The 27,789-nt window shown below is 43.4% G+C and overlaps 1 protein-coding gene across 2 annotated transcripts in view; it reads right to left on the reverse strand.

Annotated features, from left to right (window-relative positions):
* PRICKLE2 (prickle planar cell polarity protein 2) overlaps window positions 1-27,789 on the reverse strand; it is a 329,276-nt gene that overhangs the window by 65,008 nt on the left and 236,479 nt on the right. For both annotated transcript variants that reach the window (XM_077760258.1, XM_077760257.1), the window contains exon 3: window positions 26,223-26,406. In XM_077760258.1, the coding sequence (XP_077616384.1) occupies window positions 26,223-26,406 (184 nt within the window). The remainder of the gene's footprint in view (window positions 1-26,222; window positions 26,407-27,789) is intronic.

The raw sequence follows: 27,789 nt of genomic DNA on the forward strand, positions 1-27,789 counted from the left end.
GTCACTTTCCCCCACTGCTATAGGACCGTTGAGGCACAACTAAGAGCTCACTGGAATGAGTGCCATGGTTGCTTCCGGACTCTGTCTTTCACCTTTGTTCCTCTGCAGCTGATTCTCTATTCAGCAGCAAGAATAACCCTATTTGAATATTAACCAGGTCATGTCACTGTTCTTCTCCAAACCTTTCTTGACTTCCCATTCCTCTCTGATTCAAAGCCAAAGTCTTCCCTGTAAAGATCATGATCATGCCTCCTTAACACGTGGCTGATCATATCGCTTACTATATTCCTAGGGTCCGGTTCCACTCCCAATGGCCTCCTTGATATTCCTCTCACCTCAGGGCCTTTGCACTAGCTATTCCCTTTGCCAGGAACATTCTTCCTCCTAGATATTTATGTGACACTCGTCCTCACTTCCTCTAGTCTTTGCTCAAAGGTCACCTCATCAGAGGGGACTACCCTAATAAATCATCACCCCCCACCTCTTAGTCTCGAGACCAGGGCTGCTCAACTGGGGCTAATGTTGATCCCCCCAACCCGGGGTTATTTAGCAATATCCGGAGACATTTTTGGGTGTCACAACTGGAGTGAGCATGTATGCGTGTGCAAACATGGTGTGCTATTGGCATACAGTGGGTGGAGGGCAGGGATGCTGCTAAAACTCCCACAGTGCATACAATAGCTTCCACAGTAAAGGAAAATCTGGATCAAAATGTCAGTAGTGGTGAAACTGGTAACCCCTTAACCTGCTTTTCTTCGGCGAACTTACCATATGCGGATGCGTACTTAACTAGTTCGTTTTCTCTCTCTTTCCTCTAGAATGTGACTACCCGGGATCTGGTTCACTATATACCCCCAGACAAGGGTCCTGTGCCTAGCAGGTACTCGGCACATGTTTGCTGAGTGAATGCATGCTGTGTTCCAATCTCATCCTTCTGCATTTCCGGTTTGTCGAAGGACTGGGACTCAGACATGGAGCAAAAGAATACACAGGTGAGGCTCCCAGCTCCCCTGTCACCCCATCAAAGCACTTGCTTGTCATTTATGATTCCTGGGGTGGGGGGATGGAGGAGAGGCCACAAGGAAGAATGGAGTAACTGCCAAGGGACTGTTTCTTTAAGAGGAAGGAGCCAAACCAACACCCATTTGCATTTGAGTCGGGGACTGTCTTTCAAGTTGAACTGACTTTGTTCAAATTAAGGAAAATAATCACATTAGTCCTCCGCAGCTCCTGGTAATCCCAAATCACGTGAGCTGTTCTGCTTATAGGCCCTGCTAGCTGCACATACTCGCTCTCTTTCCAAACCCTTAAGCTCTTAAAATCTTTTCTTTAGAGCATTAAACTTCACTGTTTAGTTAGGAAATACTTTTCATTTAGTTTGGAGAATTCCCTGACAGTTATTTCATCCTGTCTTAAAGAAGAGGTCTCAGAAATCAAAGAACTGGGGTTTAAACACTTCTCCCTTAAACTACAATTACATAAAGACTCCCCTTCCCCGATTTGACCAAAACATTCTTTGCAGAATGTCTACACATTTGCATACAGGCCCTGCTAAAAATTCCCCAGCAGTTGCTTACTTTTTTTTGGTAACCGTTTCAATATTGCCTTTAGACAAAATATACCCATACATATGTACGGAAAAGGGAGGAGAGTAGTTTCCTATAGTGGTAAGTGTTTGGGCCTCGGAGTCACATTGTTTGGGTCTGAATATCGAATTGAACACTCCCAATCTGTACATAGTTGGGCAAGTTACTTTATCTCTTATAAAGTCAGTAACTCCCTCTATAAAATGGGGATGAAAATATTTCCCTTAACATACAGCAGTGTGGCTCAAATGATATAACGCAACTGGTCCAGAAGCAGGGCACAATAAAGGCTCTATTTCTTAGCTTTGAGGCAATCAAATGCAGAAGTGACAAACATCTATGTTATGTTCTGAAGTGAACTGTGCCCCCCATTCATGTGATGAACCCCTAACCGCCAATATGATTGTATTTGGAGACAGAGACTTTAAAGAGATGATTCCATTTAAAGGAGGTCAGAAGGGTGAGGCTGTAACCAGAAAGAAGCAAAGTCCTTATAAGAAGAGAAGGAGACACCAGGAGAGAAACACACACACACACACACACACACACAGGGAGGGAGGGGGAGAGAGAGAGAGAGAAGGCCATGTGAAGACATACCCAGAAGGCAATCATCCAGAGGCCAAGAAGAGATGTCTGACCAGAAACCAACCCTGCCGGGACCTTGATCTTGGATTTCCTGCCCCCAAGACTGTCCAGGAATAATGTCTGCTGTTGAAGCCACCCAGTCTGTGGCATTCCATTATAGCAGCCTCAGCACTCTAGAAAAGACAGTCTACTATATGCAAGGAACTGTTTAGAGCTTTCAGGGAAAGGACACGTATACAAATATTCTTATTTGTATAAGATTCTTATTTGTATGACTCCTCCTGGATGAAGGAAGTCATATACGAGTAGAGTTATAAGAAAAGTATGTTAAGTGACCATAAAGCAAAGTTAAAACAATGCAAGAGCCATCAGAGGCAGACAAAAACACTACAAACTTTCAAAGAGTAATAAATCAAACCCATAAAGGTGTACATTTGTCAGTTTCCATAGTGGAAACAATCTTGCCGTGGGTGATTTTGAGCTACTATTGGGGCTGGGAAGAGATGGAGAGCAGTAGATGATCTATGGTATTTCCACCACATGGATGTTAACAGATGAAAGAAATCCAAGAGCACAGATAGTAGTGAAACACAGGAAAGTAATTATGAAGTGATAAGTTCTGAGTATCTGTCACCTTTGTTTTTAATATAAGTGTACACAATTATGTTTTAAAAACGGCTGAATTTGGGGCACCTGGGTGGCTCAGTCAGTTAAGTGTCTGACTCTTGATTTCCGCTGAGGTCCTGATCTCTCAGTTCATAAGATCGAGCCCCACGTTAGGCTCGGCACGGACAGTATGGAGCCTGCTTGGGATTCGGTCTCTCCTCTTCCCCTGCTCTCCCCTCTTTCTCAAAATAAATAAGTCAACTTAAAAAAACAGAAATAAAAATAAAAAAGATATTTTATTAAAAAATGGCTGGATTTAACAACTGGCTTCTAGAATTCCTGAAAACTGTCCGACTAGATCTTGTGAGGTCAGTCGTTTCATCATACCACTGTCAGAAACTTACATTGTCAGTTTCTTTGGCAAATGCTCTTTAAAAAGGTAAAAGCAGTAGAAGGCCTGGAAACACGCTGCGAGCCCGAGTTCCATCTTTGATGGTTCTCGCCAACAGCACATTGTGCCACGTCATCTCCCCTGGTGGGCACATACCTCAAAACATTCACAGTTCTCCCTCTCTTAGTCATTTCCATAGGCCTTCCACAGACATGCCTAAAACCATGCCCTCTCTTTATATACCTTTTATTTTGCTCCTTTCTTGTTTCCTTTTTAGACGGCTGGGCATAATACAGAAACAAAGAACAGTTTTTAAAAAGTCATTTACGTATTGGCAGGTGTCTGACTTTCTCTTCTAAAGTTACAAACGATGGGAGTCAAAAATATTGCAGGTATCCACAAAAAAGAAAAACAAAAACAAAAACAAAAAGCCCACCTCTAACCTCAATAAAGCTCTACTTTTTTAAAGCTAGTATGGGAATGGCCAATGGTATTCTAGTAGATCAGTGGTTCTCACTTAAAAAAAGATGCTTCACTTCCAGGAGAGCCCCTCGAATGTTAACTATGGTAATACTTGTCTACAGCTCAGAAGAGAGAAATTATATTTGATATTTAATGTTTGAGCCTTGACTATGACAGATGCTAAATCTACACCTATGACCAAGTCATCTAGCGTCTCTGGGCTTCAGTGTCTTCGTTTCTAAGACTAGAGTAATTAATTCTAAGTAATTCAGTTCCAAGACTAGAGTAAGTAATTATACTCACCTCACAGCATTGTGAGGATTAAAGGCGATGGCAGAAGGAAAATACCATTAAGTGTAAGGCCATATATATTTGTCAGATTACTATTATTACTGAAAATAACAACACTGGGGATTAGATTTACACTGCATTACAAATGGGCTGGTAGTAATAACAAATCCAAGTAGAGTGGTCTAGTGCCAATATGGCATTCTGTAAAAACCATCAAGCATCTAGGTTCTGTCTTTCTGTACTACCATCCTGTTTGTGGCATCTATTCTCCAAGTTACAAAATAGCTGCTGGAGCTCCAGCCATCGTATTCACATTTCAGCCAAGATGATGGGGGAGGTCAAGGGGAACGTTACCTATTTCCCAAATGGATCAATAACATTTAAGGAGATTTCCTGGAAGTACAATACAACTTTTATTTATAACCTTTTGGCTCGACCAAGCTACAAGAGAAACTAGGAAATGTAACCCTTAGTTGAGCACACTGCTGCCCAGAATAAAATCAGGTTTTGTTAGTAAGAAAGGAGGAGACATTTATACTGGATGGACATGTAGCAACCATGTCCCAGTAAATATATGAGTTTTGGGTTACTCATTCCCTAGGTGGATGCCTCAGGAGTTTCCTATATGGCAGCTTTCCTGTGTATTAAGTTATTGTTTCGGATTCTACACTTGACCTACAACATAATTAGCCCATTTCTTCCTTGATTATTAGAAAGTACAGACTCCCAGTGCCATGCAAAACCACTGTGAAGAAAATTTAGAAAATATCAACAAGAGAAATCTTAAAATATATTCTAACTTTCTAACTGCCTGAAATGAGGCTTAAGGACACATGCTATAATTCGAGTAAGAATTTGCCTTAGATAGGAGCTTGGTGACCACAGGATGCTACTGGAAACCAATTTTAAAACTTTTTAAAAAAATGTTTATTTATTTTTGAGTGAGGGAAACAGAGCTCAAGCAGGGGAAGGGCAGAGAGAGGGAGATGCAGAATCTGAAGCAGGCTCCAGGCTCTGAGCTGTCAGCACGGAATGCAACGTGGGGCTCAAACTCACCAACTACGAGATCATGACCTGAGCTGTAGCCAGACGCTCAAATGACTGAGCCACCCAGGTGCCCTGGAAACCCATTTTAAAATACAGGTTGGTGATCATTATTTGGAATCAGTTCATTTAAGGCATTTTCATTTCTGCACATTAAATGATGGTTGTAAACCCACAAAAAAGTATGAAAACTAAGGGGCTCCATATATATTATGAAACAAATATTTCTAACCACTATGGCTATCCTCAGCCTGAGATGCACTGCCCACTCCATTAAGTCTCAAATGTATCACAGATTCAACTGCAAGAATTGAGTCTTCCCTGTTCTGAGAGGCCAAAAGATCAGTGAAGCTAATACTGTAGCCTGCAGTTTCAAGTTTAGATACGGTCATAAAACTCCGGATGTTCTATACTCTGCTATTTTAGAGAAACAGAGTGGAACACAGGTTTGGTTAGGATGAGCTAGAATATGCAACTGTAACAAACAACAAAATATTACTGGTTGTGATGGCTAACAGACACATGAAACGATGCTCAGCATCCCTTCTCATCAAGGAAATACAAATCAAAACCACACTAAGATACCACCTCACGCCAGTCAGAGTGGCTAAAATGAACAAATCAGGAGGCTCTAGATGCTGGCGAGGATGTGGAGAAACGGGTGCCCTCCTACACTGTTGGTGGGAATGTAAACGGGTGCAGCCCCTTTGGAAAACGGTGTGGAGGTTCCTCAAAAAATTAACAATAAGACTCCCCTAGAACCCAGTAATAGCACTGCTAGGAATTTACCCGAGGCATACAGGAGTGCTGATGCATAGGGGCACATGGACCCCNATTATTGGCTGTGTACTACAGTCATTTTGTAATTAAAAAACCTTTTTTCTTGGGGTACCTGGGTGGCTCAGTTGGTTAAGCGTCTGAATTCAGTGCAGGTCATGATCTCACAGTTTCTGAGTTCAGGACCCACATTGGGCTCTGCGGTGACCATGTAGAGCCTGCTTGGGATTCTCTCTCTCCCCCTCCCTCCCTCTCTCTCTCTGCTCCTCCCACACGCACCTTCTCTGTCAAGATAAATCAATAAACCTAAATTTCTTTTTTCTTCTTAATGCTCTTATTGTGGTAAAGAATATTTAAGATTTGTCGCTTTAATTATCATAAAGTGTATAATTCAGTGGCATTAATTGCAATTGCAATGTTGCACATCCAACATAATAATCTATTACCTCAATGTTTTCATCTCCTACTAAACAGAAACTCTCTACCTTACATTAAGCATTAATTCCATATTTCTCCCTTCTTCCAGCCTCTTGCAACCTCTCAACTATTTTCTGCCTCTATGAATACACCCAGTATGGATAATTCATCTAAGGGCAATCATACAATATTTTTCCTTTCTGGTTTATTTCACTTAGCATAATTTTTCCAAGGCTCATTCATACTGTGTATCTATCAAACATCATTACTTTTTATGGCTGAATTACTATTGCATTGCATGAATAAACCACATTTTGTTTATGTCCATTCATCTATTGATAAAACTTGGGTTGTTTTCACCTCTTGACTATTGTGAATCATGCTTCAATGTAAAGTATCTGTGTGAATCTGCTTCCAGGTCTTTGGGTATATACCTAGGAGTGGAGTTTCTAGATCATATGTTTAACTCTTTTGAGGACTTGTCAAACTGTTTTCCACAGTGGCTGTGGTACTTTCCACTTCCACCAGCAAAGTACATGTGCGAGGGCCCCAATTTCTTCATATCCTTGCCAACACTTGTTATTTTCCATTTTCAAAAATTATAGCCATCCAGGGTACCTGGGGGGCTCAGTTGGTTGAGTATTCGACTCTTGATTTTAGCTCAGGTCATGATCTCATGGGTTCATGAGATTGAGCTCCAAGTTGGGCTTGGCACTGACAGCGTGGAGCCTGCTTGGGATTCTCTCTCTCTCTCTCTCTCTCTCTCTCTGCACTTCCCCCCTCCTCTCAAAATAAATAAACAAACCTAAAAAAGAATTATAGCCATCCTAGTAGGTATGAAATGGTATCTCACTATGGTTTGATTTGCATTCCCCTAATAACTAATGATGTTGACCATCTTTTCAAGTGCTTATTGGCCATTTGTTTATCTTCTTTGGAAAAGTCGCTGTGTTCAAGTTCCTTGCCTATTTTTTAAATTGTGTTTTTGTTGTTGAGTTATAGGAGTTCCTTATACATTCTATATATGAAACTCTTATACATACCATAGTTTAATTTCTCACTCACACGAATTCTTTGACATGAGTAGCCAGAGACCAAGGTAACAGGCTCTGTATTAATATGTGCCCCATAATCATGGCAGCAGAGAAAACAGAAGACTGGAGCTGAACACTGGCAATTAAATGCCATTAATGGGGTACCTGGGTAGAACAGTAGGTTCTGCATCTGACTTCAGTTCAGGTCATGATCTCACAGTCTGTGAGATTGAGCCCTGAGCTGGGCTCTGTGCTGACAACTCAGAGCCTGCTTCACATTCTGTGTCTCCCTCTGTCTGCCCCTCTCCTACTCACGTTCTGTCTCTCAAAAACGAATAAATGTTAAAAAAGAATGTAAACTCTTTTATCTGGATGTTAACCACGTGACATCTGAGTGCATTTCACCGGTTAAAGCAAGTCACATGGTCCTGCCTAATTTGCATGGGCATAATTTGCATGTACCTGGAAGAAACAGGAGTCAATCATTTGTTAGCAACCCTAACACCCAATACAGCAGAGAAAGAATGGAATGATGTGTGAATAAGGTATTACCTTTTGGAAAGGCAAGTACAGTCAATTCTTGCTATTCATGGTAGTTAAATTCCATGAAGTAACAGCAAACACTCAAGTAGTGAATAGTAAACCATTGTTCCTAGGGGAAAAACAGGACTAGATTCCTGCCAGCCTCTGGTCACAACATTTTTGTCAGTGGATCAATCTATGACCTTGTCTTAACTACATATATATAGTTAATTAACAGTGAGTTTGCAATCAACAGCACTTTAAAGCATGCTGAGTAGAGATCTGTTATTGTCTATGGCACATATATTCTCCATGAGACATCTCACAGCCGTCCCGCCCTCAGGAACATGAGGCAGCACTCCAGCGCTAAACCTGAGAGGCAGCTCCTACAGCTAAATTGCTAACAAAAAGCACAAACGCAAAACAAGTCGCACTAAATAGACAAGAAAAAGCGTGCTTCTTTTTTATGAGAGGTGAAACCAAAGTCAGAGCGCTGCCTTGTTCAGCCTCAACTGGCAATGTGCACACTGGGCGATTCAAAATTTTCAGCCCTCTACATGTGTCCCGGGATACTGGCAGAAGTGCTGTGGGTACTGATTTTGGCGACAACAGATTGTGATGATGAGTAGGCAAGTTTGTAAATACTCTGTAAAGAATGAGGTTCCAACTAGATTATGACCATTTGACCTGTTCGGGAGTAAGGAGCTTAGCCAGGATTCAAATTTGGGTCTGATTTCCAAGCTCCTTCGCCCCACTGTCTTCATAAATCAGTAACAGGATGACACTCTGCCCGGCACATTTGACAAATCAAAGGCCAAGGCGGCCACAGTTCATTCTTCAAGCTTGGGATTCCTGCTAAAGTCCTAACGACTGACCAGGCTAGAGTGGCTCCTTAATCATGAAAATGACATGGATCAAATGGAACGCTAAGGAAGGTGGAAATCAATTGAGTTACTTGGTAACGTGCACGCTTTGAAATTGTTCCATGGGGGCGCCTGGGTGGCTTAGTCGGTTAAGCGTCCGACTTTCGCTTAGGTCATGATCTCACGGTTCGTGGGTTCGAGCCCCGCGTTGGGCTCTGTGCTGACTGCCAGCTCGAGCCTGGAGCCTGTTTCAGTCTGTGACTTCCTCTCTCTCTGACCCTCCCCTGCTCACACTGTCTCTCTCTCTCTCTCTCCTAGAAATAAAAACAATAAAAAAAAAAAGAAAATGTTCCATGGTAAGGGTCGCATGAACTGAATCAGGCTTGAGAAAGTTTAGTTTCTGTGAGGTCTATACAAGAGAACCTTACGTGTTCAGGCTTATGCTCAGCAAAGACCACATGGGGTGGTCTCAATCCCTGAGGGTATATTTTTAAATTTTATTAGTTTATCATTATTTTATGTATTTATTTTGTGGTAAATTACGTATAATATAAAACTTCCCTCTTTAACCATTTTTAAATCGCATTAAGTACCATTTTGGTTGGGCAAGCATCACCACCATCCATCTCCAGAACTTTTTCATCTTTTGGAAGTAAAATTCCGTACCTATTAAATATTAACTGCCCAATTCCTGCTCCCACCACACAGTCATCATTCTCTTCTCCGTCTCTATGAACTTGACTACTTGAAGGTAATTTTTATTACATGTTGGGACCAAATGTTCTTCAGCAGTAGCACTTCTCTGAAATTATTGGAAAAATCAGTGGGGGAAAAAAATGAGTAAGCCAGTATATCTACACTTGTAGTTGAGTCTTTTTATAAGCAACTTTCCTTCTGTTTTGAATAGGACAATTAAGGATTCCAGGGGAGACACTGGCCCCAGCCATCAGCATCTATAACAAATGAAGATCTGGGAAGTCAGCTGTTCAGAGAGAAGGCCCATAAGATAAATCGCCACTGATAATTGGGCAAGTTATTTCTCCTGACTTTTGAGCCTCGAGGCATAACTTAACATTTCACAGATCACAGCATTTCCACTACATAGCACCTCTTCCTTACTCAAGGCAGTCTCCTGATTATTCTGGAAGGGGCATGAGAAGCATTCAGAAGCATTAGCCAATAATTGCGAGAAAAGAGAACTCAATGTCAACTAGGCTCAGATGCAGACAGTTCTGGCGGGCACTCTTCAGCATCCTGACATTTCAGGTGTAACACAAGGCTCGTCCACCTGTTATCGCAGGCTCATGCAAAAAACAGTGGGTATTGTTATGTGGTTAGCCAAAAACAGTGTCCAGTTGTGGTAGTATCCTGTAGTCTTGTCTTCTGTGATAACTACAGTATTCTCCCTTGTTGCCTATAGCATTCTTTACTCTTGTTTTAGTTAGTTTACTGAACACTCCTCTAAACCTTTTTTGGAAATCAGAAAATAGATGAAAAAGAATCAAAGCCTTACTTTTACTCATATATTTAAAAATATTTTTTAATGTTGATTTATTTTTGAGAGCGAGAGAGACAGGGTGTGAGTATGGGAGGGGTACGGGTACACACACACACACACACACACACACACACACACACACAAAATCCAAAGCTGGCTCCAAGCTCTGAGCTGTCAGCACAGAGCCCGGCGAGGGGCTCCAACTCACAGATCGTGAGATCATGACCTGATCTGAAGTCAGATGCTCAACTGAGCCACCTGGGCACCTCTCATATTTTTGTAGAAAGCAAACCTATAAAAATGGCGAGTTTCTACATCTGTTCCTATCTATGTAAAGAAAAAGGAATAAGGATGTAAAATAAACATGAAATGATCTCAAAATTATTAGTATTGATATGGTTTTGTTTTTAAATTGTTATACTGAGGCTTGAGCAAATACGAACTCAAGTGAGGTGGCTGAAACAGCATAGTGGTACGGGCGAGGCAAAAGATGGGGGAAAAGAATCTTTAATGAGTAATCTAAGAATGGCACTAAAAGTACATCACCTAAGTTCTCTGACATAATTAGAAGGATGGAAACACTGATACCTGTTTAAAATGAATGACATGTGAAGACCCTGAGGCTGAAGGAAGCTCATGGTACTTGAAGAGCGGCAAGGGACTCAGTGTGGTTGGACGTGAGGAAATGTGAGCGATCACTACAAAAATAGGAACATATCCTATAGCTTTCCAAAAGTGAAGGAACATGAAGGAAGCTTCTTTAAAAAGTAGAAAAAAAATAGAAAAAGGGAGAAGAAAAAAGAGAGCAAACACAAAATAACAAAAAAGTGGTAGTAATGAGTATCTCAGTGAACATAACAAATGTAAATATATTATATCCATCATTTAAAAGATTATCAGTTTAAACGTAAAACACAATATTCATCATATGCTGCTTATTTAAATCAAACCCATATGAAAAGTTTGAAATAAAGGAATGAAAAAGCACAGTCTTGCCAATTATTCACCCAAAGGAGGCCAACGTGCAATGTTAATACTGTACAAACCTGAATTTAAGTAAATATAATTAGTAGTGATGAAGAGAGATTTTACATGGAATTAACTGACGTTGGTCACTTCAAGATTATTAGTGATACATTTGGTGATCACTTTGTAATAGCCACTGGTTTTACCATTTATATTCTAGGAAAATACTATTAATGCAGCATTCATAAGCTTTTTAAAAAATCATACAAATGATTTTCATGTTAAATCAAATGCAAAAAATACTAAAAAGGGATGTTACGTAATAAAAGGAAAAATCTAGCAAAGTACAGTGTACTCATAAACTTGCAGGTACCCAAAATACAGCCACAAAACATATAAGGCAAAAATAGAAAAACAAGAATAAACAAACCCATAATAAGATGAGGGATTTTAAGATAACTCTCTTAGGCAATAGAAGATCAAAAAGGCAAAAAATTTAGGAAGGCAACAGAGGATATCACATGAATAGTAATTATTGCTCACTAATTCTATCATATTTTTTCCTAGCAATTTGGAAACATTACCTTTCCTATTCTTACTTAGTATTGGGAAAATATTTAACATCTTTATTTTCTAAATGAGAAAGAGAAGCTATAAGATGCTGAGGAACTTGGTCAAGGTCACTTAGAGATGCCATTGTCCAAAACTGAAATTTTCTGATTCATAGCTCTTTCTGGACATGAATGCCCCTTTTCCTATCTGCCTGCTCGACGGTCCTTAAGTATTTTCCCTGATGTTGGAGGGGGAAGAGCAGTAAAGGAAATAAACTCTGCTCCTTAAATTCCAGCTCCATGTGACAACGTGCAAGCCGTAGTCTTTCTCTCAGACTGTGTTGTTAAACATTAAACACAAGGTTCAGGTTCAATTAAAAAAAATTTTTAATGTTTATTTATTTTTGAGAAAGACAGTGCATGTGAGCAGGAGTGGGGCAAAGAGCGAGGGAGACAGAATCTGAAGCAGGCTCCAGGCTCCGAGTTATCAGTGCAGAGCCTGACGTGGGGCTTGAACCCACAAACTGTGAGATCATGACCTGAGCTGAAGTCAGACGCTTAACCAACTGAGCCACCCAGGTACCCCCCAGATGAATTCTTTTTTTTTTTTTTTAATGTTTTTATTTATTTCTGAGAGAGAGAGAGAGAGAGAGCATGAGCAGGGGAGGGGCAGAGAGAGAGGGAGACACAGAATCCGAAGCAGACTCCAGGCTCTGAGCTGTTAGCACAGAGCCTGATGCGGGGCTCGAACCCACGAACCGCGAGATCATGACCTGAGCCGAAGTTGGACGCTTAACTGACTGAGCCACTCAGGCGCCTCTCCCCTCAGATGAATTCTTGATGATCCACACGGCGATGGGATTCAGGAGAAGATGGATGCCTCACAACCATGAATAAGCTCAAGGTCAAGTTTATCCATATGGATTGGAACCTCTCCCTCAAACATGAAAAGCATTGTCAAGTGGCTGACAAAATTAGTTTGTTGGTATTTCAACTCTTTTCCCTGCCTGCCTCTCTGTCCAAGGCTACGATGCTTGCCATGATTTGTTAAATGTGACAGAGGTTAGGAGAAAAGAGAAAAGAGCATGGAGTATTCACAATCATGACCATCAAAACTGGGGGGAAAAAACCTCTCCCTCCTTTCCCCTACCAGTTATTCAATGCCAGTGAGGATGGAGACACCAATTCTTCTCACATCCTTTGGCAAGAGTCAAACAAGAGGTTTCCCAGAACCCCAGGATTGCAGGGAAATAAGAGATAAAGTAATCAGTGAGCTAGGCTAGTTAATGTTTACAGTCCTTTTTAGGTTGGTGTCTTTTGATACCTTTAGGCAAATTACACAGAGCACCTCCCAACTACAAATTAGAAAAAGCCCCCAATCTCTCGAGATACAGTCTTGTGTAAGCTGGTAAGCTGGAAGGTGCCTTAGGCTAAACAAAATGCACTCCTCCTTTTGGGAGTTGTCAGAGCCTAGGTGAATATCAGCCTCCAAATACCACCTAGGCCAGGCGCCTCTGTGCAGTGCACAAACTGTACAATTCTATGTGGCAGCCCTGATCTCCTCTCAGGCGAGAGCTTATGAACTCATCCATTTGGCTCAGGAAATGCAGGTTCAGAAATTGCCTGAATAATTAGCTTCTCTTAGCAAGAGCTGATCACAGAGTTTCAATCAGTCTTTCTAAGTGCCACAGCACAAACAACAACCACTGCTAGTGACTGAAGGCCAACTACATGTGAAGCACTGTCCCAGAGAATTTATGGAGACGATGGAATGAGCCAGTTTCTGGAATTGATTTTTCAGTGTCATCCATCTGGATGTTGATGAGTTCTGTCCCAAATCTCCTTTTTATTGTGCGTAATTAATACTGAGCAAAGTCTTTCTGACAGTACTTGGCCCAAAGGCTCAGTTAATTCCTCAGGCAAATATGAAACCCTAGGAAGACCCACCATGGGGATGAGAAGGTACCTGTCTTCCTTCCTGCTACAGAGCAAGTCTGTTTGTTCGTTCATTCATGTGTGCACTTGACTGAGTGTACATATTCATACTACACGTATTCATAATACATAACTTGATAAAATTTGACACACACACACATATATATGTATATATATATACAGCCACAAAACCATCAGCATGATCACGAGAGAAACAAACCCTATTATCCTAAAAAGTTTCCTCTTCCCTTCTGCCTTTCCTCCTTCCCACTCTGCCCACCTCTCCCATCCCTAAGAAACCAATGATCTGCTACTGAATAAATTCTCTAGGGTTTTATATAAATGGAATCAAAGAGTGTGTAACTTTTTGGTCTGACTTCCTTCACTGAGAATAAAGATTTTGGATTCATTCATGTTGCTGCATGTATCAAACGTCCCTTCCTTTTTATTGCAGAATAGTATTCTACTGTACAAATACAACACACTTTATCCATTCATCCATTAATGGACACATGGTTTCCAATTTTTGCCTATTCAAAAGAAAGCTAAAAGAGGCCATTTTTAAAGCCCATGCTTAAAGTATTGGCTCATTTAATCCTTACAACCATGCTATAGTTACATAATGATATTCTTGTTTTTCAGATGATGAAAGGAAAGTTCATGAAGGTCAGTATCTGGGAGCAACACAGGTAGGATTTGAACACAGAGCTAGTGAGTGTCAATGCTCACAGTCAGAAATACTATAAGCTGAGAGGAACAGGTACTGAAAACATGGAAGGCACCAGAGACCAATATAAAACCTGAAGTCTATGTGGGTCTTCCACAAAGAGGAATGTCTACATCCGCCTGTGAATGGGTCCACATCACACAAAGCAAAATCTCAAGACAGGGGCTGGGAAGCACCTGGAAAACAGCCACACTGGAATCACACCTGAACTAAGGGCTTACATGTAACGATTACTCAATAAATAACTGTCAAATGAGGGGCGCCTGGGTGGCTCAGTCGGTAAAGCATCTGACTTCGGCTCAGGTCATGATCTTGTGGTTCAGGGTTCGAGCCCCACATCAGGCTCTGTTCTGACAGCGTGGAGCCTGGTGCCTGTCTCAGATTCTGTGTCTCCCTCTCTCTCTGCCCCTTCCCTGCTCGCACTCTATCTCTCTTTCTCTCAAAAATGAATAAACATTTAAAAAATTTTAAAAATAACTGTCAAATGAGTAAATGGGTGAATGCATGAATGTAGAGATGGACAGACGGACAGGTGGAGAAAGGTAGTTACCAGTTGACTTGATAGTAGATTCATCTAACCATCCTATGAAAACTACTGCAAATATCTCATGAGTCATAAGGCAGAGGTCATCTTGATAGTAAATCAACTGTCACACCAGCTCACAGGGTAGGCTACTCAGTCCGCAAAAACGGTGGGCAGCAGTGAACACAGGCAGGGAGTCCAAGTCCTAAGGCCCACTCACATTGAGGATCCTGGAATTCATTTAGTATAAAGGCTGTGGCCATCCATCCTGAAAGCTGGAAAATTCAATGGCAGCTATCGTTGCCGGTGTTTGCAAATGAGCCTTGGTTTCCCCAGGCATCACAGTCTGTACACAAGTCTTGACAAGGCCCTGCTGGTGGAGCCCGGCCATAATGCTGCTGATCTGATCCGGCAGAGGCCCTGAAGTCTGAACCTAGCTTCTAGTCTCATCTCTGACAGTTCTGTTGAAAACAAGTTCATTAACAGGCAGTTTTATAGAATACCGTGCACGGGCATATTTCCCATTGCCGTGTGATGATGTCACTGCATTTATGGAGCCAAGATCAACACAGCATCGTGGATGTGACTGGTTTCCCGAGAACTATGCAGGAGATCGCTTTGGGGCCTCACTCTGCCCCCCCTTCCCCACTCACCTCTCACACTGCACGGCAAGCACTGGGATGAGTGACAACGAAGGTGAACACACGAGAGGCCGCTTGGAAGAAATGTAATCCAATCCAGTTGGAGAGCTGTGCCCCTTACCGCAGCCATGAAATCCCATTTTGAGCTCAGCATGTGCTGATGGAATAATGAAATGAAGATAATAGTGCAAATGGCTGGTGAGTCTAATGCTGGTGTGTGTGTGGGGTTTTTAGAGGGACCATTACACTGTGCGTTCTCTTCCCTTGAAGCAGAACCGCCCGGCGGGCCTAGAGAGATGAACCACTTTGTCGTTCGTCTCTCCCTTCCCCCATATCTACTGGCCTCCATCCCTCTTGGTATAAATAGCTTCACACATTACAAAAGGACAAACTGCCAATAGCTGGTAGTGAATTGCAAAGCTGGGTGCTGGCACTGGGGACCCAGCCCAGGGGTGAGTCACGGCTGTAAAACTCATGGCTCTGCAACATCAGGGACCAGAGCATTTTCTGGGTCAACAGGCCAAGCAGAGGGCTGAGAGCAGGGCCAGGGAAAGGATTTTAAGAGCATCCTGAATTCTCCTTTAACATTAACAACCTTGTCTTCAGGCCACATTCAAGAGACGTCAGCCAGGGGCAAGATGCCAGAGAGGTAAGGGGGTAGCTCTGGGGGCTTATCCCATTATTTTCCACAGGCAACTCTGCTGCAGTGTCTCGAAGACCCAAATAACAATATTGACAACGACATCAGGTACCATTCAAGGAGGGCCTGCTATGGGCCTGCAGTTCGACTCTTTAAAGAGAAATGCAGTTAGTCTTCACAGCTGCAGACTTGGGCAGGAGTCTCTTCATTTGATAAAACAAAACAAGTGAAGCTCCATGCACTCAAGGTCACAGAGCCAAGATTTGTCTCCATATGTTTCGAACATTGGTTTTTTTGTCCATTACCCTCGAGGAGGAGTTCTCAAACTTTGGCACATATTAGAAACACCGGAAGTCCTTGTCCAAAAAGAACGCCGGGCCCACCTCCAGAGTTCTGGTTCAGTAGGTGTGGGACAGAGCCTGGGACTCTGTATTTTTAAGAAAGTTCCCAAGCGGTACCAATGCTACTGGTATGGGACCCTTACTCTGAAAAGTCACTAGACAAGGCTGACAAAATGTGGATAAGCTAACCATCATTCTAAGGAACAACTCAGCTTGGGGCACCTGTGTAGTTCAGTCTGTCAAGCATCGGACTCTAGATCTTGGCCAAGGTCATGATCTTAAGGTTTGTGAGATCCAGCTCTGCCCTGGGTTCCTCCTTGCTGAGCATGGAGCCTGCGCGGGGTTCCTTCTACCTTTTCCTCTGCCTCTCCCTGACTTGCTCTCTCTTTCTATCTCTCAAAATAACTAAAAAACATTAAAAGTAATCATTAAAGCAACAACTCAGCTCAAATGTCATCTCCTCAAAGAGGCTTTCCTCGGCCACCCCATCTAAAGTAGCTTCTCTAAATCAGGGACCGGGAAACTACAGCCTTTGAGCGAAATCAGTCCCACTGACCATTTCTTTTAAATAAAGTTTTATTGTCACATGCCCATTCACCTACATACTGTCTATGACTGCTTTTCCACTACAGTATCATAGTTAGGTATTTGTGATGGAGATTAGATGTCCTCCAAAGCCTAGAATAATTACATATGGCTCTTCACAGAAAAAGTGTGTCCTCTCTGGCTCTCAATCATATCACCCATTTTTAGGGCTTCTCCAGTACACATCACTTTCTGAAAGTCTTGTTCATTCCATTGTTAATTTGTCTGCATCCTCTGCTATGATGTCAGCTCTGCAAGGGGAGGGACACTTGTTGGTTTGTGGCTGTCCCTCAGTGCCTGGAAAAGGCCTGGCATACATTTGGCACTCCATAAACACCTGTGGAATGAATATCACTGGTGAGTGTCCAGGTAGGTGATACTGCAGAGCTACATGACTGGAGGAAGTAGAGGGGATGTGGTTCTCACCACGCGGGCTGCGAGGCAGGATGAAAGAGTGAGAAGAGCCAGAGATAAACAGAAATTGTTGACGGGGGAAAGCTAGCCTTTGAAGTTTCCTGCTTCCTGCAGGGATGGGGAAACTGGAGGTGGAGAAGAGAGAAATCCCTTAGTCACCAGAGTCAACCCGAGATTAGAAGAAACTTCCCTCCCCTAAGAATGAAAGAGCCTTGTGTGACGCATGTGGCGTGCTCTTCCACCTGCCAAGTCGGCTTCCTTGGATCTGATATCCTGGGTGGGTCGCCAGAGAAGAAAGAGGGGCGGAGGGGGAAGAGCCCAAACAAGCACTGGAGTTGCAGAGACAGCTGGTGTGAATCCAGGCTCTGGCCCTTACTACCCATGGCAACCGAGCGGAGTTTCCGATCCACTCTGAGGGCCAAGGTGCTCTGTGGAAAAGGGAGGGCTTTCGTACAAGGACTAAATGTGATGGTGTATGTAGGTAACATCTGTTGTACTGAACGTGTGATACGTATCAGACCTTATTCTAGGCCCCAAGTACTGGTGGTGAATAAGACAATGTACAATTGCCTCCACCAGTCTCACATTTGAAAAGGGAGGGCATGTGATAAAAGGGGTGGACATAAAGCTCTAGGGAGTATCTGAATGGGGCCTCTCTGTTGCCTTACCTCCACTTGCAGGCAGAAACATCAAGGTGATGGGTATGAGGGCCCCTTCGACTTCCCGGGGCAACCAAGAGTGTGGGGTTTTCACATTCATGGATATCTTGGCATGTCATCGATGTCTTAGACACTGCATGGGCACCATTTATTTCTCCCCAAACCATTCACAGCACCGCGCCCAAATTCTTTTTAAGTTTTTTAAAGTTTATTTGTTTGAGAGAGAGCATGAGAGAGCGCATGTGTATAATCACATGGGCAAGAGCAGGAGAGGGGCAGAGAGAGAAGGAGAGAGAATCTCAAGCAGGCTCCGCACTGTCCGTGCAGAGTCTGACGGGGGGCTCAGTCTCACTGTTGAGATCATGACTTGAGCCGAAATCAAGAGTCAGATGCTCAACAGACTGAGGCACCCAGGTGCTCCCTTTTTTTAAAATATATATTTTTTCAAGTTTATTTACTTACTGAGAGAGAGAGAGAGAGAGAGACAGCACATGTGCATGTGTGCATACAAGAAAGGGGGGGGTGCAGCAGGGTGAGATGGGGTAGAGAGAAAGAGAAAAAGAATCCCAAGCAGGGATTAGTGCTATTCCTAATCAGTGCTATTAGCGCTGAGCCCGACTCAGGGCTGGATCTCAGGAACCGTGACAGTGACATCATGACCTGAGCCGAAACCAAGAGTCAGACCAGCCTAAATTCTTGATGCAAATACAAAGCTGGTACTGATTTCATTTCACTTCTGAGCTTCACATAAATGGATACTTCAGCTTCTTCAACAAGCCAGATCCTTGCACGGCTGGCTTCTTCATGTCATTCAGGAGCAGTCAGGCTGTCCCTGGGCCATCAGTCTAAATTAGCCAGTCCTCCCAAAACTCCGGTCCATGTCCATTATCACAGAAGCTGCTGTATGTCCTTCATGGTTTGGATTCAATGAGACACAACGTGTAAAGCACCTCGCATGACAGCTGACACATGTAAGAGCCCACTAAATGTTTACATCACTATTATTAAGATGACTGTCCCTTTTTCAGTGATCTTGAACATCTTTTTGTTTCCTAATTTATGTCTCGAACACCCACCCCCTCACAACTCCAATCTAGCCAAAACCTTCATTATCTTGTTCATTGTTTTATCCTCAGTGCCTACCACAATGCTTGAAGTAGTAGATACACACGTGTGTGTGCTGAATAGGCAAATGAACGCATGAAGAAAGCCCAGGCGCTGTACCCTTTTCACAAAATACTCCAGCACACTCTCTGATTCTCTCCTTACCCTCTTGGGAGGAGCACGAGGGGAACTTCCACGAAGCCCACCCATCAGAGAGGGATGGTGAAGAGAACTGAAGTGGCCAGGAGAGGCCAGAGTCCTGAGTGATGCCTCCCTCTGACTCCTTGATCCCCTGAGGAGCGGTCTGTAGAATATTCTCCTTTGTGGGGAGGCTCCCTTTGCCCTCCTGAGTGGCCTAGGGACCCACTCCTTCTAGGCCTAGTGACTGTGATCTTGCAGGAGATTTCAGGCACCAAAGGAGGAGGGTGGTGGAGCTCATTTCTTCCACAGACAGCTCCGAAACCTGCTTGGGGCACGGGAGAATTCAGTCAGGTGGCTCCATCTTGGCCCCTGTCCAAGTAGCTCTGGCTTGGCAGAGCCAGAACTTCATGAGAAAGATGTCACACCTTTACAACACTCACACAGCCAATAACGCGGGGAACAGAGAGGCCTCTGTCTTGGCAGAATTCAAAACGATGTGACTTAAGGCTTTGGAGAAGGCTGAGGGGGAATCCGCGACTCCCGTTAACCCTATGCTTCACGCACCTCCTCCACCCTCACCGCACCTTCCTCTGTCCTGGACAAGCCCATGTTCCTTTCCTCTTCCTGCCTGCTCAGTGTTACCACTGACAGTACAGCTTCACAGGAAGAGCAGTAAGGTATTTCGGCGAGCAACTTCTGTGTGCGTACACTCCCTCACTGGGGGCCGGGACCAGCCTCTGTGGCCTGTATGTCTAAGTATCATCTCCCAGGCTGGGTTTTTGGAGACTGACTCGGTCTCTGCTGCTCAGCTGTGTGACCCTGGGCATCTTTCTAAATCTCTTTGGTGCTTTATTCACCTCTGAAACAGAGACAGGAATAGCAATGGCCCAGTAAGGCGTTTGTGAGAATTACACAGGATGATGCAAGCGAAGTTAAAGATGGATGGTGGTGGGCACATAACCAGCGTTAATAATTTTCTCCACTGTCGTCATCATCACGAGGAAACCAATGCTCATGGAAAATGAGTACCTTCCTGCGGTCATGAAGGGATAGAGCAGTGGGCAGATTCTCCCGACTGCAGGGGTGAGGTTCTTCCCACTGGACCATGTAGTTTCCTCCTCCCCGCCCTGTGGCTCCCAAAGGGCTCCCCACATTTGGAGTGAGATACAAATGATTCCCTGTCAGACCCTTGGCTCCCCCCACCATGCTGCAGGCCTGGGACTTTTGAGCCAGCAGCTTTCACGCGGGAGATCTCACCCCCATCTCCTGTCCCCTGTAAGCTGAGAAAACCTTGAAGCAACCGAAATGGCTGGCGGAATCTGCTTAGAACCCATACCTTTGAGAGAAACACAGGAACAGGAAAAATTGATAGAGAATAATCCTTTATGTTAAAAAAAGCATGTTGGTGACCTCTGTCTTTTCCGTGTGATGCAATCCTGAACCTTCCTGCTTCTGCCAAGGATCCGGGTCACCTGCCTGTCTCTTAACAGATATCTGTTGGCTGGCGGCCCCGGGTCAGGCACTGTGCAAGGGGCTGGGGGATTCCTGAAGAGCCAACCAGACAAGATCCTTGCCCTCTTGGATCTTAGAGCAAAGTGGAGGAGGCAAATGCCAAACAGATAATTACACATGTACTTAATTACATTTGAAAAAGTGCGAATAAGGAAAGGTGCAGGGATTGCTATAAAGCATACAACTGGGGACCTAATGGAGTGGGTGTAGGATGGGGTCAGAGAAGCACCTTCAGGAAACACACTTAATCTGATACCTGATGGATGAGCAATGGTGACTAAATGAGAAGCCAAGCAAAGACTTTTATGTGCCTCCAAGAGAGATATTCCAGGTTTCACAGGGCTCCAAACCAACTAGGTCACCCCCTTCTGTAGGCAGCAGTGAATGATCTGCTTTGCCACATGGCGGCGGAGGACTATGAAAGCCCAACACTGGACAAAGACTCCTGGTAGCCTCATCTCTCCTATGAGAATTCGATGTGTGGGCTGAGACTTCTGGACAAATGACTCAATCACTGCTCTCTATGTGCAAAGACACAGTTAAGGTCAAGGGAATATTACTAACACTCGGAAGCCAAGGATGGGGGACATTCATATTTGAGAACTGTCTACAGGTACTGAAGTATCCAAAACACGGATGAAGAGGAGTTCACTCAGGAGAAGCAATCTGATGGTGTCTTCATGCTCGCACGAGCAATGAGCAGAATTAACAGAAAAAACACATCCACACGGGCCCGGCGAAGACTGTCCACCCAGGGGACTTACCAGTTATACCTTTTCTGAAAGACAGTTTCTCACAGTCAGTCAAAAGCCTTAAAAACCTTTACACGTGACCATGCCACCTCTCAGAATCGTCCTTCAGAAGAGGAAGAGGCAAATGTGCAGGGTGGCTGGTTTCTGCCACTTTATCTAACACAGTGGGGAGCTGCCAAAAAGGCCCCCTTCAAAAAGAAACTGTCAGCTCAGAGTGCTCAATGGCGGCCCTCTTGGCACTGGGGAGGGGTCACTTCATCTTTGTGCAGAGCCCTCTGGGGATTTTCAGGATGCTTAGCATCCCCAGCTGCTACCCATGTTAATGCGAGTGGAGTTATTTTGACGATAACGACCCCCTTCTGCACATCCATTTCCAAAAGCTCCCCCTAGTGGTGGGTGGCACCACTCCACGCTGGGAACTCCCAGGAGGACCAAACAACCCTTCCAAAAGGACAATCTGGATCTAGATGAACTGATACCGAAAAATGTTCATGGTAGATGACATGAAACAAAAGTCAGGGTAAGCGGACAGCGTCATCACATTTGTCCAAAACAAAACAGAAAGCACTCCTTCTACAGAGATACTTGCTGTATACAAAACAATAGTTCTTACTGGTGGAATGATGAATGATTTTGGTCCACTTCCTTAGGTATCTATTTTATTTTCTTTGTTTTTTTTTTTTTTTTTTCAATGAGCCAGTTTGCCTTATGTAAAAGGAGAACTCGAGTTCTGTTTTGGAGAATAAAAGGTGGCCCATGCGCCCCTGCCTGGTCCTCAAACCACTCCAGTCCTTGTTTTGACTTGCTGAGGATAGCAGGCTCTGGAGAGCATTGGCCTCTGCCCAAGCACCCAGGTCCTCCACATTTTCACCCCGCCACACTCCTGACCCTGTTCCACGGAAGCAGCTATCCCACCGCAGCTAGAACACGGTAGGCACTCGAGGAACTGTTTGCTGATCTGGGTCAGCCTTTTCCGTCTTGACTGAGCCACAAGTTTGCTGACCGACCCTTTAGGCTTTAACATCACTTTCATCCAGTGGCTCTCAAATGGGGTGCCCAACCGCATTTGAGTGAACCCCCAGGGTCACTGGGCATTGCCTCAAGACGGGTTGGTCATCCCAAAGTCTTGGGGAGTGGGTGGTGTGTGCTCCTGGGATCTAGTGGGGAGAGGCCACGGAAGCTGCCAGTCATCCTACACTGAAAGGGACAGCCGCAACAGCAAAGAATCATCCAGCCCCCAATTCCAATGATGCTCCAGTAGAGTAGCCCTGCTCACCATGGGCCTTCCTTACAGTGTCCTAAATATTTTCCCAATTCTTCCTGAAGTATCATCCACTATAAACACATCACCACAACATCTCTAGGAGACAGGGCACACGCGATTAACGGAGTATGAAGACAAAGTGGAGCCTTAAAGGAGACTACAGATGGCCAATTGGGACAATTTAGGTGCCGGAGGGCTCTCTGGATGACAAGACACACCTTGTTTGAAGCAAACAGAGGGGGAGGGATATGAGTAGCCTCGCGGATTAAAAACCATTAAAAGTCACAACATAAATGCCCTTCCTTTCTGGCATCAACTATTTTATTTATCATTTTTCACACTACTTTAAGAAGGTGGGGTTTTATAGTGAGGAGATTTTTTTTTTAAGTTTTTAAAAAAAGTTTTACTTATTTATTTCTGAGAGAGAGACAGAGAGAGAGAATGCGAGCAAGCAGCATTGGGGAGGGGTAGAGGGAGAGGGACAATCCCAAGCAGGCTTCACACTCAGTTCAGAGCCTGATATGGGGCTTGATCCCACAACCCTGGGATCACAACCTGAGCGGATATCAAGAGGTGGACACAAGCTGACTCAGCTGCCCAGGTGCCTCTCAGATAGTAGATTTTTAAGAAATTAGATGCTCATATTCAAAAACACCTCGGTGGATGGGAAGTGACTTCCATGTGCATTATATGTAATTGAAGGCATTTCTCAGAAGAAAGAGAATAATAAAGAGTATCACCTGAAGGTATACTACCAACCCCATGATCAGGGAGTAAAATGAAAGGTTCTCACAGAAATGAAAGCACATTACTCTCAACCTTAACTAGTCTTTAGTGTTTGCTTGCAGCGCAGAGCATTTAATGATCACTGTAACTTCTCCTGGTAGAAAAATGAATTTTCTCAAATCATAGACAACTAACATGGTATTAAACATCAGCATTTTCAGCAGAAGGCATTCAGGGTCTCAAGTTTTTCTAATCTTAGAATGTTCTACACAGCTTTAAAAAAAACTTTAAATGTATAAATAGTTCCATAATTGATTTTAAAATATGTCACAATTTTATTTATTTTGGGGGGGGGGGTGTAGGGAGAGGCAGATGGAGAAGGAGAAAGAATTCCAAGCAGGCTCCATGCTGTCAGGACAGAGGCCAACATGGGGTTTGATCCCACAACAATGAGAACACAATCTGAGCTGAAATCAAGAGTCAGATGTTTAACCAACTGAGCCACTCAGGTGCCTGAACGATATCATCATTTTAAAATTTGATGCCCATTTCTCTCATGCAACATGATCTCTTCAAACATCTTTAAATACAGACTCATATTTTATTAGACAAATACATAGTCAATCAAACAGGGCTGAGGAGATAATCTCTCTCTCTGGAGAACAAACACCCTTCCTAACCTTCTGCGTCACGTAGGTTTGAGCAAGTTCAGGGAATAGAGAAAACCATCCAAGGAACAGTGGCGTTATCTAAGAGATGGGAATATCCTTTCATTGGACATAATTCAACCCATGTGTTGAATAGCACTAATTGTCTTCCTTCAAAACAAATCAAAGCAAGTGGTTTTATGTTTCTCCAAAACGTTCATTTTGGATGAGTCAAGCGGCCTCCAAAAATATTGTAAGAACTCACTTTCAGAATTGGTGAACTGAACCAAGACCCCGGCTTCCACAATGACCTGTTTTCTTGGGCCTACAGAAAATTTTCTCCACATCTGAAAATGACAGAATGATGTTTTCATGGTCTTAGAGAAGAGTCTACCTAAGCAGGGAACCCAAAATAGCTTAACTTCGGAATTTCAGGGCCCAATTTTGCAGAAAGCAATGTGAACAAAAGAAAGCTGGGCCTCCGAGAAGTTGCTGGAAATGAGGTTAGCAAGAAAATGAAACAAGCTCACAGACGTATCTAGGTGTGAAAATTCACTGCTCAAATACTGGCAGCAGGGTGGTGATGTCAAACAAACATATTCAGTCACCCGTCACTTCATTTGAGTTTTCGGACAAACTCAATCAAATACTCTCATTTTGCTGAGGCGTACTCTTAAATAACACAATCTTCACTGAAGCAGAAGAAAATAAAGATAAAACCTTAAGCTGTAAACTGAGAGAAAATGGTCTTACTTCTTCCTGATAATATCTCAGCACAGAACTCCCTTAAATTCTCATTGGAGATCATTTTCTGTGAAGGCTGCTGTTCTAAAACATTTTCTCCATAGTAAGAATTAGGCCAGGGATCACAAAAACAAAGGGTCTGCAAGGCTTAGGAAGGTAATGTCAAAGGCTGAAATGGACTGGGCGATCCGGAGTGATCCAACCGTCTAAAGAATGGCCGGCACCAATCTTCTTAGGGATGGAATGTCAGGCCCTCAAATTTTTTTAAGACACAAATATGAACTTTTACATTCAAATTCCTCATTTTTAAGGATTAGTCACTAATTCAAAATTTTATATAAGATTTTGCTGACTGACCCCATCCCGCCAGTGTGCTCGGTTTCGGGTGCCGATCTGTGACCTCAAATATCAGAAGAAAAAGAGAAATGTCTCATCAAAGAGATGTTATCTGTGTCTTACTCTTGAGTCATTCGGGAATTCTTGGGTCTTTCTTAATCATAAAGAACTTTTTCTAGAAGCATTAACGCACAGAAATTTCCTGACTACATTTTCAGGGTCTTTTAAGCTTTAAACCATTCTGTCAGAAACAGGGAAGATCACTGGAGAAAGAATTTTCTGTGTCAGAGGGAAAAATAGGGGTGCACATTGCAGAGATCATGAAAGTATCCAGCTAAAAGAAGAGGCTTCTAAACAAACATGAGGTTGGTTGGTGGAAGAGAAAATTCCAACTACCGAAATGCAAAGCAGGGCTGTATATCGCTGAGAAAAACACAGTGAAACAGAAAGAAACCGAGTTCATCTAATCAAGCCAATAATATTTACAGCCTGTAGGTAGTGCCAAATATTTCAGGAAATGCCAATGTCTTTCTCTGTAAAGAAGGCTGAATGTAGTATTTAAACAGAGCATATATCACTGGGAAGAATAAGGCAAGTCCCTATTTCTTCCCTCTCCTTTAGCAGAGAATCTTAAAGATTCATGGCCAATGTAGAACTCCCTTCCACCCTTCAGAAATCAAGTTTCTTTCTCTAATGTTTCAACACCAATGTTTCTGAGAAGTTTCTAGTCACTCTTCCGTTGACAGTTAATAATGGCAATCCAGAACGAATTAACAGTGGCCTACGCAGGACTCACTTCCCACTGGGGCCCCAGACGTCATCAGCCCAGGTAACCGCAACCGCTTCTCTGAATCAGCAAAGTTAGCTCTTCCTTCTGAACTGGAATGAGGAAGGCCGGGCAGCCCCAACCACAAGTGCCCTCCCATCAAGAATGGTACCTGTTCAGGCTTCAGCCCTGGCGGGATCCATGCGTATTCCTCCAAGGCGCAGCCTGAGTCGTCGTCTGAGGTCGAGTTCCTCTGGAAGTCAAACATGAGTTTGCTGACAGTCTTCTCCATCTCCAGGGGCATCACTGTCACCATGTGCTCCTCCTGAGGACACTTGCAGTGTAAGCAGATCTTCCTGCAAGCAGCGAAGGCGGGAGGTGAGAAGGAAGGCAAAAGAAACCATTTTCAACAGGCTGCCAGTCACCAGCCCTTGGATCCCAAACCATAAACACATTCCTTGGCAACTGGCTCTTGGCAAGAGCATCTAAAGCGGCGTTCCACAGCATGCCTGTCTTTGGAGAAGGTGTGGCAGTGCCCATGTGGAAACATCATCAAAGGTCAGAGGCCGCCACAGAAGCAGGATGACAATGTTCAAACTTGGACTTCAACCCTTTCTTCTAAACCAACATCCCCAAAGCAATGTCAAAATATCTTTGACTCAAAAGAGCAATGGACATGGACCACAACTGTAACCTTTAAAAAAAAAATTTTTTTTATGTTTTATTTATTTTAGAGAGAGAGAGAGACAGCATGAGCAGGGGAGGGTCAGAGAGAGAGGGAGATACAGAATCTGAAACAGGCTCTAGGCTCTGAGCTAGCTGTCAGCACAGAGCCCGACACAGGGCTCGAACCCACGAACTGCGAGATCTGAGCCAAAGTCAGACGTTTAACCGACTGAGCCACCCAGGCGCCCCTCGACTGTAACCTTCTTGACTGTAGTAGTAGTTAAATAGACATAACACATATGCTGACCAGAAATATTACCTGTGTTTTTAACAAATACTGACAATGCACCATTTTTATAAAAGCTTCCTAGAAGCTTGGAAGATGGAAGTGGTTATAAAAGGAATGGCAGGTGAGATTTTCTCGAAGAAAAAGAGCAAAAATATGTTTTTCCCACTAAACAAACCTGGCTCTAAGATCCCATGGGAAAGACATTTTGACCTGTACTGAATATCCCCATGGGTTTGAAATTCTAATCAGAAACCCAAATCTCTATTATTTTGTAATATAACATATATAGTATACAATAAAAGAGGATCATGCATGTGAATTATGGGAAAAGGTAGCAGCCAAAGATAAAACTCTCCCCAAAGTCAAACATTTCTCTTTTAAGGTTGCCGTCTGTTCTCTTTTCCATGGCCACAAAAATGATGAAGCAGGAAAAAGGTTGATATCAGCAACGCAAAAGCATTTCAAGCTTTCACCAATAAAAAAGGAAAAAAAAAATGGGAGGAAGAAACTTTTAAGAAAATAAGCTGTTCTATGCGGTACTCAGATCTTTAGGATTAGTTTCAGTAACATTGTATCCGGGAAGGGAGAGAGCCCAGAATCCTAATCCCCACACAGGCCTAATTTTTTTTTTTTGACAACAGCTTTGTTCAGATATAATTCCCATACCATAAAGTTCACCACTGTAAAGTGTACAAATCACTGGCTTTTAGTATTTTCATAGCTTTGTGAAACCATGGCCACTATTTAATATTAGAGCATTGTCATCATCCCAAAAGAAACCCAC

Source organism: Crocuta crocuta, unplaced genomic scaffold, assembly GCF_008692635.1.
Source record: "Crocuta crocuta isolate KB4526 unplaced genomic scaffold, BGI_CrCroc_1.0 scaffold213, whole genome shotgun sequence".
In the NCBI taxonomy this organism is placed as follows: Eukaryota; Metazoa; Chordata; class Mammalia; order Carnivora; family Hyaenidae; genus Crocuta; species Crocuta crocuta.